At 39.1% G+C, this 12,830-nt stretch overlaps 1 protein-coding gene across 1 annotated transcript in view; it reads left to right on the forward strand.

Annotated features, from left to right (window-relative positions):
- The window catches only part of CHST9 (carbohydrate sulfotransferase 9), a 238,887-nt gene that overhangs the window by 102,087 nt on the left and 123,970 nt on the right, over positions 1-12,830 (forward strand). Inside the window, exon 3 of the mRNA XM_032602903.1 lies at positions 7,299-7,337. Coding sequence (XP_032458794.1) covers positions 7,299-7,337 — 39 coding nt within the window. The remainder of the gene's footprint in view (positions 1-7,298; positions 7,338-12,830) is intronic.

The following is a 12,830-nucleotide window of genomic DNA, read 5'->3' on the forward strand; positions in this document are numbered from 1 at the left end:
TGAGGGTCCACAGCCATAGAGGCTCATCGCAGTGTCTGCTGAGGCCAGTGCCGTTTCAGCATCAGCATAAATCCAGGTATCAATAATAAAATAAACTCCTCTGCCTTTTTGTACAATTGACCAAAGAGAAACTACGCAGTTTCTACAGTCTATTTTTTTTAACTTTTTATTTTATATTGGAGTATAGTTGATTAACAATGTTGTGTTAGTTTCAGGTGTACAGCAGAGTGATTCAGTTATACATATACATGTATCTATTCTTTTTCAACTTCTTCTCCCATTTAGGTTGTTATATAATATTGATCAGAGTTCCTTGTGCTATATAACAGGTCCTTTTTGGTTTTAGACTAGCTGGTCTTTACAGTGGCTTAGTTATGTGTCTCTGTTCCTGCCCTATAGTACGGTACTTAAAATCTTCTCAAATCCCTGTTTGTACAACTTCTTTTGGTATTATTGAAAGATAGTATTTACCTATCTAACTAAAGAGACCTGTGAATCTTGGAAATGTCAAGTTGTTCAAGGTCTTACCATTTGTTTCAAGGAATAAGTTCTGGTAATGAGGTCCTCTAGTTTCTAGAAAAGCTCTCCCTTTCTATTTAGACCGTATCAGACTGTTGACAGTTCCATAGCTGCTGGTCAGTACAAAATATGGGTAGGGATTTGGACCACACATGCTGGGTTCTAAAATCGTGTCATCTGAGCTCATAATTGGGGAGAGTATTGCCATATCAATGTGTTTTATCAAACCAATTTGTATTTGGAAAGAGTTACGAGGAGAGGAAAGGAATTCACTAAAGTGAAAAGCTAGTTCTCAATTAGAAATTCTAAGGGAAAGCAAGAAAGAGATGTGATGGTAAAAATCTGAAGAAACTCTCAAAATAAACTTTATAATATTTGTGTAAACAAAGCCATTGACCTTGAGAATATGTAGAAGTATCATATGTTACCAGGGACCACCTGACATGGAACATTCATAAAGAGAAGGACCTGGCAATATGCTATGTTGCTATTTTCCAGGCACTGAAGTGAGAACATTATAAACGTGATTGCATTATGCACTCAAAATATTTAGGATTATTATCAAACACATTATTTTGTTTAACCCTCACAATGACCCTGTGAAGTAGGAACTAGTATTATCCCTATTTCCAGATAAATACAATTTAGAGAGGTTAAATGATGTGCCAGTGTCCCACATTGATTAAGTGGAAGAGCTCTTTACCACTCTACAGACCTGCCTGTAATCACCGCAGCCAGTAAGCTCAGAAAGGGTACGAATCTCAGCTTCAAAGTCTAATCCTGCTAATCACTAACTGGAACCTTGTGCCATTTCAGAGAATTTCCTGAGCCTCCTTTCTCCACTGGAAAATGGAAGTAATTTTCATCTACTCCATGAATTGGCGACTGAGAAATTGGTGTGCAGTGAGGAAAGCTTGATAAGATTCCATGACAGACTTTATTACACAATGATGGAAGCAGGTAGAAGAGCGTATATTTTGGAGATTAGACTATATCTGATTGTAAAATCGCAGGACACACACCACATGTACATACATGTAATGCATTATGTATATGTATATATATGAATATATACACATATATGTGTATACCCACTATTTGTATATGTGTATAGACATAAATACGTATATATGTGTGCACAAAATTTTCTTTTCATTAGAAGTGGCATAAGATACTGACTTGTGATACAAGCACCCTGCTCATTATCGGTGAGACATCGTTGGATTGCCATGTATGTGTCTGTGGTTTTCAAAGATCAGAAACAATCACTTCGATTAAGGGACTACTTGCATACTGAAGTACTGAAATGTGCTATAAGTGGATATATATTTAATGTTTCTCCATGAAACCATATCGACCCCAAGTCTAAAATAGCTTTTAAAAACATCGACTAAGTTAGTTGTGAAAATTAAAGTAAATAATTTTTAAGTGTTATTAGGGTGCCCGACTCATAGTAGGTACTGAATAAATACCAAACTACTAAAAAAGTTCAAAATCTGAAGGTCTTTTTGGCATTCTACTCCTGAAACATTATTATTAGGTATTTAGCAGCTAAAATAAGCAGTTCATTTATTCAAACAGATAATTTGATAAATAATGAAGAGCTAGTTTTTTAAAAGTCTATGGAAATATTTTAACAAAATAATTTATTCAGGCAACCCTCCAAACCTAGGGACTGATTATATACGGCTTATGGATAGATATCCAAATGCTTACTCCTCCCTGCCTTTCACCCCAACTATTTTTTATCCTCTCGTTATTTATTTGCCACTAAGTAGTTCAGTGATTTGGCAAAGTTATTTACCAAATTTCTACCAAGTTTTTCTTACCTGAAAATCGGTAGAATGTTTGTAAAGTCTCATAATACTGTGAAGATAAAATGAATTAACACATATAATATGTTGATCACAGTGATGAGCACATAGATATTGTTTAATAAACATTAGCTACTATTATTAGCATGACTATAAAAATAGCACTCTGCTAATACCACTTGGAAACAATATTGGAAGTAAAACTCAAGTTGTTTATGTTTTCAGTTGAAATACAAGACTTAGGTAGAGATAAATACAACAGATAAATATAGATAAACAGATACTATGTATATGTATGTCTTGTGTACACACACACACACACACACACACACACACACACAAGCACTAGAGAGAGAAGAGGAGACAACAGAAAGGAACATGTATTGAGGAGATACTCTATGCCTTGTTCCCAGGGTTACATAGCTCCTTAAGAACCAGTGGTTAAGACAGGAAGTCACTCCATCTAACTCCAAAGTCCATGTTTATTTCACTATATCATGCTGTTTCCTGTGGGAAGAGATCGACTAAGAAAAACCTTGCATGTAGGTGAATTTTATTTGCATTTAGGTGAATATATAAAATATATAAAATTCATATCCTCTCTGATTACAATCAATAAGCAGGAATCTTTGGTATACTAATACCCAAAACAACAGTAATTTTTTAAGCTATGGATAAAGGCATTTTTCCCCCATTACTCAAATGCTCATTCTGAAGATTACTTTTCTCTTAGGTCTTGCATTAAAATAGCTAAACATGCAATAGTGGTGATCTGTGTATTAGGCTGGCTCTACAAATCAGCTAGCACTGTAACCTAGTAACCCCGTCTGTAACTGAGGTATTCGAAGTGAGTGAATCTTAATGCCCCGCCCTCTCTAAGTCCCTATAAAGGAAACAGAATTAAAACCCTACCTCCTTCTACTTTTCCTAGTTAACTCAGAATTAGATAAGTACTACAGATTCTCATTATCCAGAAATATTGCCAGCACTTTTCCATTAAAGTCTAGGTGAAACAAGCGGTATTAAAAAAAAATTCATGGGAGTTCACAGTATATTATCTGGTAGTTATGATACTCTCCCCTGCTGCCTTTTTAAAAATAAGTAGCATGTACACAGTAATTTTCCTTGTCATGATTCTACGCCATCTTCATAGTGCATTTTGCCAAAGAAACATCGGACATAAATGAACATTCTCAGGTATCCTAGCAACAGGATGTGATTAATAATACCTCTCAGAGCAGGGCAGATAAAATGCCTGTGACTGAATGCACACTCAGAACTGGCACTGAGAAATTGGTAGTGCAGTGAGGGAAGCTTGATAAGATTCCATGACACACTTTATTACACAATGATGGAAGCAGGTAGAAGAGAGAGTGTATTTTGGAGATTAGACTATGTCAGATTGTAAAATTACAAGATATCACATATACATATATGTAATGCATTATATGTATGTATATATGCATATATGTACACACATATGTGTATACCCACTATTTGTATATATGTATAGACATAAATACATATATATGTGTGCACAAAATATTCTTTTCATTAGAAGTGACATAAGACACTGAGTTGTGGTACAAACACCCTGCTCATTATTGGTGAGACATCTTGGATTGCCGTTTAGGTGCCTGTGGTTTTAAAAGATCAGAAACAATCACTTCGATTAAGGAGCTATTTCTGTACTGAAGTACTGAAATGTGCTATAAGTGGATATATATTTAATGTTTCTCCATGAAACCGTATCAACCCCAAGTCTAAAATAGCTTTTAAAAATATCAGAACTCAGTTTATATAAATAAATAGTCATGAAATGTGGAATTTTAATGTTCAACTAAATACATTTTCTCAGAAGAAAAGTTGGTAAAACTTCTATTAAGTGGTAAATGAACCCAAACTTTCATAATAAAATTACCCCATAAGTATTAGTTATGTAATACTGTATAACAGTTTACCCAAAACTTAGCAGCTGAAAACAACAGTAAACATTTATCATGTGACACAGTTTCTGTGGGGAACTCTGGAGTGGCTGGTTGGGTTGTTCTGGGTCAGGGTCTCGCAGGAAGTTGCAGTCAAGGAGACAGCCAGAGCTGCGGCCATGTGAAGGTTTGAGTGAGGCTAGAGAATGTGCTGCTCATGTGCGGGCAAGTTGATGCTGACTGCTGTCAGGAGGCCTCAGTTCCCCATTGGCTGTTGACTAGAGGCCTCAGTTCCTCATTGGCTGTTGACAGGAGGCCTCAGTTCCTCATTGGCTGTTGACAGGAGACCTCAGTTCCTTGCCACATGGGTCTCTCCTTTGGGCTGCTTGGGTGTCCATGTAACATATTATCTGGCTTTCCTCAGAGGAACTACTCTGAGAGACAACAAAATGGAAGCCACAACGTTTTTTGAGGCCCAACCTTGGAAGTCACACTTGATTATTTCTGCAAAACCCTACTGGTTACAAGTCAGTCTAATTCAGTGTGGGAGCAGACAACACAAGGATACAAATGCCAGGAGGTGGGAAGACGAGGATCATTGGGGTCACCTTGGACGCTGGCTACCACACCCTGTTATTAATCTTCAATACATTCATTGTCAACTTTAAGGATTTATGATGCATTCTTAGACAAGTTAAAGACTCTCCAAAAAGATAGGGTTTTTTAAACATCTTTTTTATAATTTTTTTTAATGATTCAGGACTTGAATAGCATTTTTGAAAATTCATGAAAGTGTTTGAGGCCCCTAGTATATAAAAATTTATAATCAAAGGTACATAGTGGCTTGCCCAATAAAAATCTTAAATGAGGAGGTACCCCATCATACTTGGTAATGAATGAAACCTTTAAATGGGCCATTCATGCCATTTATCTGTTGGTATCATTGAAATAAATTGCATCAAACAAGTCCTCTGGAAATCACCCAAATGAATAGAATGTGAGATTAATCAAGATGCCAGTTAAATGAATTCTACACTTTGGGCTGCTGCACAAGGGAAGGATTATACGTTTTCCACCTTACAGTCTAGGATTTTAAAAGACACGGAGGGCTGGTAGAAAAACTTAAAGTTTACATGAGCTTCCATAAACTCTCAGTAACTAGCTCCATCTATGACAAGTTGATAAACGACAAGAAGGTGATGGCTGGAAGGGTGGCCCTCACTTACTCATCGCAAAACCAAGGCTCTCACCTCAATTGTGGTGTCGACACACACCACTGCCCTGGTGCAACGTTTCCTATCTAAGCCCATAAACATGCTGAAGTGTCCCAGAAACCCTGACCGAACTCCTGCCCAAACTGTTACCTCATCTCATTCATGTTTGTGCTGGCAAATGTCGTGAACATGTCATTTCCTCCTCAGCCTCATCTTCCTCATCGCCCACTGCTCTTCAGACCCTCACAGCCTCTTACTATCCCCTCTCTGCTAAAACTTCTCACTCATAGTCTAGCAACAACCGCGTGAACTCAGCGGTATCGGATGCTGTTGGCACCCCTGATACTTCTTAAAACTTTATTTATGGTACATGACTTTGTGCTCTTTTGATCTCCATGGAGGTCTGCTTCTCCTTCTGTCTTCTCATCGTCCTTCATCACAAAACAAGAGTAGAATTTTTGTTTTCTTGGTCACTGTCTTCAGCCCAGCCCTCTGTTCTGTCTGTCTTTATGTTTCCATTTCCCCCCTCAGCTCCAGCCATCTTCTCAAGATGCACATTTTCTGCATCTACAATTTCAGTTTTGATCTCTCTCCCAAACTCCGTCTCCTGGTAGCACTTCAAACTCATGAAGTCTAAAACTGAACTCATCATTCCCATGCTCCCACCCTATTTTACCATTTCCCCAAATTGCATCACCACACCCAAAGTCAACTAGCAGCCATTCATCTTGACCTTTCCTTTTCCCTTGCACTTCACATTTTGTAAACTCCTGGGCCCTATAGGTTCTGCCTTCCCACCGTCTCCTACACCCCTCACTTCCCTCCTCTCTGCTCCCACTGTCATACGCAACCAATTACCTCTTGCCCAACCTCTGGGACAGGGGTCCCCAACTCCCCGGCTGCAGACCTTCGGAACCAGGCTGCAGGAGGTGAGCGGCAAGCGAGTGGGCAAGGCTTCATCTGCTGCTCTCCATCACTCCCCATCGCTCCCCACCACTCCCCACCGCTCCCCACCGCTCCCCATCGCTCCCCACAGCTCCCCATCACTTGCATTACCACGTGAACCATCCCTCCCCTCCCTCGTCCATGGAAAAATTGTCTTCCATGAAACCGGTCCCTGGTGCCAAAAAGGTTGGGGACCGCTGCTCTAGGATACTTCCTCCTATGGAAAGCTACTCTCATTCAGGTTTTTAAAGCAAGCCCTAAACATGACCCTTCTTGCTCAAATAGCCTTGTCCTGAATAGCCCATTACTGTTTCTTTTGCCAAGTATCAATCCTTTCCCCTTTTCAAATTCCCCAAATCACATGTATCTCTCAAGGTCCAAATCTAATACTACTTTCTCCGTAACTTCATGGGCACCCTTTTATTTCTTAAAATAATCGTTTCATCCTCTTATGTATTTAAACATTTATACCCTTTGGGGGCACATCTCATTTCATGTTATATTGTCTGTCCTTTACCTTCCCAAGTAGGTTGTAAGAGGCCATGGTCTTATCTTAGTCAGGTGTCTACCCCCATGTAGAACAGTTTGTTCTATGGGGATTTGCACCTTGTAGGTTTATTGTTGAGTAAATGGCTCTTACTAACAAGATTTTTTAAACCCAGAAGCATGTTTAATGCATACTCATTAATTTTTGACTTTCGTAAACTGATTTGAGAATATTTTTCACCCCTTTCCTCTGTGCCCAGTCATCTCTAGAAGAATGTTGGACACGGCTGACCTAGTGACTGTGTCTGGAAATTACCATAAACTGGGCTTTCGTCTTAGTTGCATCATATTCTCATGGCTGCACATTGCAACTGACCTGCCACTTCTTATTTCAGGGAGAGTGGAGCAGAAAAGAGAACAAAGAGCAGCTTCAGGTAAGATGTTGACTAATTGGCCTCAGCTTTATGTCATGTTTTTACTTCCACCTTGAAAAAAAAAATCTATTTGCAATGTAGTATTCAAAAACTCACCTAGGGCTTCCCTGGTGGCGCAGTGGTTGAGAGTCCGCCTGCCGATTCAGGGGACACGGGTTCATGCCCCGGTCCGGGAAGATCCCACGTGCCGCGGAGCGGCTGGGCCTGGGAGCCATGGCCGCTGAGCCTGCGCGTCCGGAGCCTGTGCTCCGCAACGGGAGAGGCCGCGACGGTGAGAGGCCCGCGTACCACAAAAACAAAAACAAAAACAAAACAAAACAAAAAAAAAAAAAAAAAAAAAAAAAAAAACTCACCTAAAACTGTAATAGTTTATAATCCTAGACTTGACTGATTTTAAATTAATTAAAATAAGTGAATGCATTTAGCTTTTTCACTTCCACATCAGTCATGTCCTTTTCATCCTATCTTTCTATTCAAACAAAAATGAGATGGCCTGTTATTTAATTTTTCCATGATTATCCATTTAAAAGGTAAGTGTTGCAAGCACCGATTTCAAAATATGAAGGTTGTAATCGTTGACAACTATTTCATCTTCCCAAATACGTATGAATCTCGATTATTTTTCCTAAACCCATTTATGTAGCTAATGTTTTTCAGGACAGTGTCAACTACTTAACCAAGAAGAATCTTTACATTTTGGAGAAATTTTAAAAAACATTCCACTTCTAAATCCTAATATATATTCAGAAGTGAGTGATGCTTTGGCGCAATGCCATTGCACATAGTAGGGGTCAATATTTGCTATCTAATACAAAAATGAGTCTTTACATTTCCATATTTTCATCACTTGGCTTTTGGCTTAAAGTCATAAGGTAAGACAAATTTACCAATTAAATCTATGCATAAGGGCAATCTTCCAGCTCCCAATGCCCTAAACTTGTCAATATTTGTAGAGAATTCAAATTTGGCATATACACCTATGCCCACCACCCTTCCGAAGTCTTCACCAACCCACTATTTTATGATATGTGAGAGCGCCCAACATAAAGACACATTACTCCCAAACACCATCTTTTTTCATTTTTTTAGTCTGGTAACAATGCATTATGTGTGTTTCCAAACAGTGAAGTCAACAGAAGACCAAAATCTGTGTTAATCAAAAAATGTATAAACAGCCTAAGCCCCTGTCTCTTTTCTCCTTCCCAACCTTAGCCTTCATCTCAGACAACTGGGCAACTTACTACCTGCATGATTTCCCTCTTAGATGTTATTGTTTGCATTCTCCTTGTGGCTCTTTTAAAACCCGATCACGAATACCAAAAAAAATGTGAAGGGAAGCAAGTATCTGGTGTCCTCACAGATGTACTTTCCTCTATTATTGCTCCTTGGGGGAAAATTATTTATACTGTTTCTGAAACGCTATTGCTATGATCCTGTAGGTATGGGCTTAAAGAAACTTTATAGTTGGGAAGAAAGCTAAATTGGCCAAAGTGTTAAACCAAATGCCTCTTTAAGTTCCCTCCATGCTCATAGATTCTGATATGCTGTGTGACCAAGGTGACACAAAGGACTAGAGAGAGAGGCAGGAAATGAACTCAGATTTCTTCATTCCTTATTCTTCCCAGTGTCCCCCATTCCTAAGCTTTCTTTTTAAATCAGAGTGCTAGTCCATTTGACACTGTATTAGGTTTCTTGCTTAATAAAATATTTTTCAACAGTTGGAAAATCTTTTTAAGGCAACAGGAGACACTAATCACCAGGGTTCTGAGGAAACTCCCTTTATTAATGGAGCTAATTTTCCCCAGCTGATTCACAGCTTGTCAATGTGTCCCATTTCTATGAGAAAGTGAAAGAAACTTTCTATGAGAAAGTGAAGTCAAGGAGAACTAATGGACAGAGCTCAAATTATTGGGGAAATGTTTTTGACTCCTCATTTCAAAGAACACAAATCCTGCCCTGGGGAAATCTACATTTGTAAAGATAGTCTGAGTTTTCAAAATTGAGACATAACCTTTGCCACTGTGGTCCTAAGTATCACCATGTTCAGTTTGTGGTGCTAGAATGAATGTCTGCCTCTTTATAAAGCATGTGCCTGAGATACCAAGAACACCATGGGCATCCCTGCTTCTCACTTCCTGCCTGGACTTCTTTATATCATTTGTTGTTCATTCTGCTCAGATTCTATGTCCTGCCTGTTGTATTAGACAATACACTCCACACCCTTTTGCTTATATTGGGTCTATCTCCCAGTATGGGAGAAAGAATTTAGAAGAAAAATACTGTAGACAAAAAAAAAAAATTCCCCATTAAAATAGGGACTTCCAGGACCCTCACTTTTTGGGTAGGTAAAGTTGCACTAAGAATCTTGCACTAAGATGAAAGTTACAGAGGTAAGTTTTTACTCAGAAAAATAAATAACTTTCTAACAAGGAAACCTCTCCAGGACTGGAGAGAATGAGATTGTGTGAGTAAAACTGTACAAAGGTTGGGCCATCACCTGCAAGGGATGTTGATAAGAGATTCATGAAGAGTTTGGTTGGATCATTCCTAAAGTTCTTTCCAATTTCATGTCTATGATTCTACTTACCATTATTACTTTATTGAAATGGTTCTACTGTGTGTGTACGGATCAACACAAAATAAAGCCTTCTTAGAGCTTCCCTGGTGGCGCTGTGGTTGAGAGTCCGCCTGCCGATGCAGGGGACACGGGTTCGTGCCCCGGTCCGGGAGGATCCCACATGCCGCGGAGTGGCTGGGCCCGTGAGCCACGGCCGCTGGGCCTGCGCGTCCGGAGCCTGTGCTTCGCAACAGGAGAGGCCACAGCAGTGAGAGGCCCGCGTACCACAAAAAAATAAAAAAATAAAAAATAAAGCCTTCTAAATGGCTCACATTATATAACTGAATGAATCATGTTCCAAAACTTAGCTAAATCAGTTTAGACTGAGTTGCTTAGCAGAGCATATAACTAATAGGGCTAAGACTATGAACTGAAATTCTTCTATAGGATATTTAGCTTCTTTGGGGGAAGAAGTTGTTGTTTGCACCCTGATTGCAGCCTCAGCTGTCATTTCAAGTATGATGCTGTTTTCGATAAGCCAGGAATGAGTCACAAGAGAATATGTATAACCTGATATCATTTTTGAAAAGCTATGGTAAGCTTAGTCATTTTTGAAAAATAATTCAAAGCATATGCCTCCTGACATTGGATTTGGAAACCCGTGTCAGATTCATAAAACATGGCCAGCAACATCAAAGCTAAATTTGGCTATTTGGGTTGGTAAAGAATATTTAAAATATGGGGTGGTGTAATGGTAAACAGACAAATATGAGGAGTCGTGTTACTAATATCCTCAATTACCTATTCGCCCTTGATTATTTTAAGGACCCAATGTCCTCACCAGAAAAATAGAAAAAAAAAAGAAAAAAGAAACAGCTATATTCCATAGATACCTGCCTAAAACCTTTATTGAGTTTGAAGTGTTTTTATCTTATTAGAAAAATCCCTTTTGAGGTCAAGGAATTCTTGCTCTTTAAAAAGCAACACAGGGGGCTTCCCTGGTGGCACAGTGGTTGGGAGTCCGCCTGCCGATGCAGGGGACACAGGTTCGTGCCCCAGTCCGGGAAGATCCCACATGCTGCGGAGTGGCTGGGCCCATGAGCCATGGCCGCTGAGCCTGCACGTCCGGAGCCTGTGCTCCGCAACGGGAGAGGCCACAACAATGAGAGGCCCGCGTACAGAAAAAAAATAATAAAAATAAAAATAAAAATAAAAAGCAACACAGGGCTTCCCTGGTGGCGCAGTGGTTGAGAGTCCGCCTGCCGATGCAGGGGACACGGGTCCGTGCCCCGGTCCGGGAAGATCCCACATGCCGCGGAGCAGCTGGGCCCGTGAGCCATGGCTGCTTGGCTTGCGCGTCCGGAGCCTGTGCTCCGCAACGGGAGAGGCCACAACAGTGAGAGGCCTGCGTACCACACACACAAAAAAGCAACACAGCAAAAAATACAAAAAATTCTCGCAGAGAAAGGTGCTCCATAAATTATTATTCAGAAAAAGATAAATTAGAAGGCTTACTAGGGTAGGCTATACAGACGCCATCTGTTAAATATATATTGTTCCAATTTTTCCAAAAAGGAGAACACTTTCAAGTCCAGTTAAGTATTGAGTAAAGAATAGCCCTAGTGGACCAGAGAATGGAGTCATCAGTATAGATGACAGTGAGGGTTTCAAAATGAATTTGCCTTCTTTTCATTTATGACATTAGAACATCCCTAAAGTTCAAGATGTTTTTTTCATTTGCATAATTTGCAAAAACTAACCGGTAAAGAACAATGCTATTTTTTTCTCAACTTAAAAGGTGGAATTTATTATTGGAAATTCAGCAAATGGTCGAACATCTGCTTTGCAAGTTTAGATCTTGCTACTTACTCTTTGACTGGGCTTTTCACTTCTGTGAAATGTTCTAAAACAGAAATAGTACCTCCATTTTAAAACTTTTAAACACACATTGAACATGCAATCATTCAGGTTTTTAAAAAGTTAGATACTGAATAAATCCTTCCATCTGTGCGGGAATAGCGTGTTCATTTTCTTACATGTTACTCATTTATTGAACGCAAATTTTCACGTGGATGCATATCTAGCGTGATTTTCATCTGTGCTATTACTATTTTGTAATGCTTTTTGCCACAGTTCTGATACCTCAGAAAACCCTCAAAAATAAACATGAGAAGACCTAATTTGTCATTGTCTTCATTACTGGTGACCAACAGGAAACATGAAGTTAGCAGGCAGGTTGTGTTGCAACAAGTACGCTTAAGTAAACTATCATTCTTGAAAAGTCTATCATTTCTTGGATTTTTTAACATTCTACATGTTTTATTCTCACTTTGAAAATCATTATTCCAGTTAGAATCAAGGTTGAAAATGCATACCATCCTAACTTGTTCATAGCTTACAAATCTCTTGTCACTTAAAATACTATATAGCGTATTTGAAGGTTGCTAAGAAAGTAGATCTTAAAAGTTCTCATCACAAGAAAAAAAGAAAGCTTGTAACCATGTGCAGTGACAGATGTTAACTAGACTTACTGTGATGATCATTTTGTGATATATACGAATATTGAATCATGTTGTACACTTAAAATTAATATAATGTTACATGTCAATTATATCTCAATTAAAAAAAAAAAACTCTTGTCTTGATTCCATCTCATTTAGCACCACAAAGAGGACAGAAAAGGAATCTGAGGAGGCATTTAGAAGTTGATGCATTCAATTTGCTAAACATTTTTGCAGTCCAGGCTTTGTGCTTGATACCGGAGATGCAGTGGTGAATAAGATATGGCATTAATGTTCATTCACTTTCTGGGGGAGAAAAACAAATGCATACAGATGATAACCCAGTGTGAAGAGTGCCTTCTAGAGAATCATGTACTAGGTTTCCTGAGGATTTCAAAGAAGGGTTCGTGGAAGAGGGGAGACTTGACTTGATCC

This window comes from Phocoena sinus, chromosome 14, assembly GCF_008692025.1.
Source record: "Phocoena sinus isolate mPhoSin1 chromosome 14, mPhoSin1.pri, whole genome shotgun sequence".
Classification (NCBI taxonomy): domain Eukaryota; kingdom Metazoa; phylum Chordata; class Mammalia; order Artiodactyla; family Phocoenidae; genus Phocoena; species Phocoena sinus.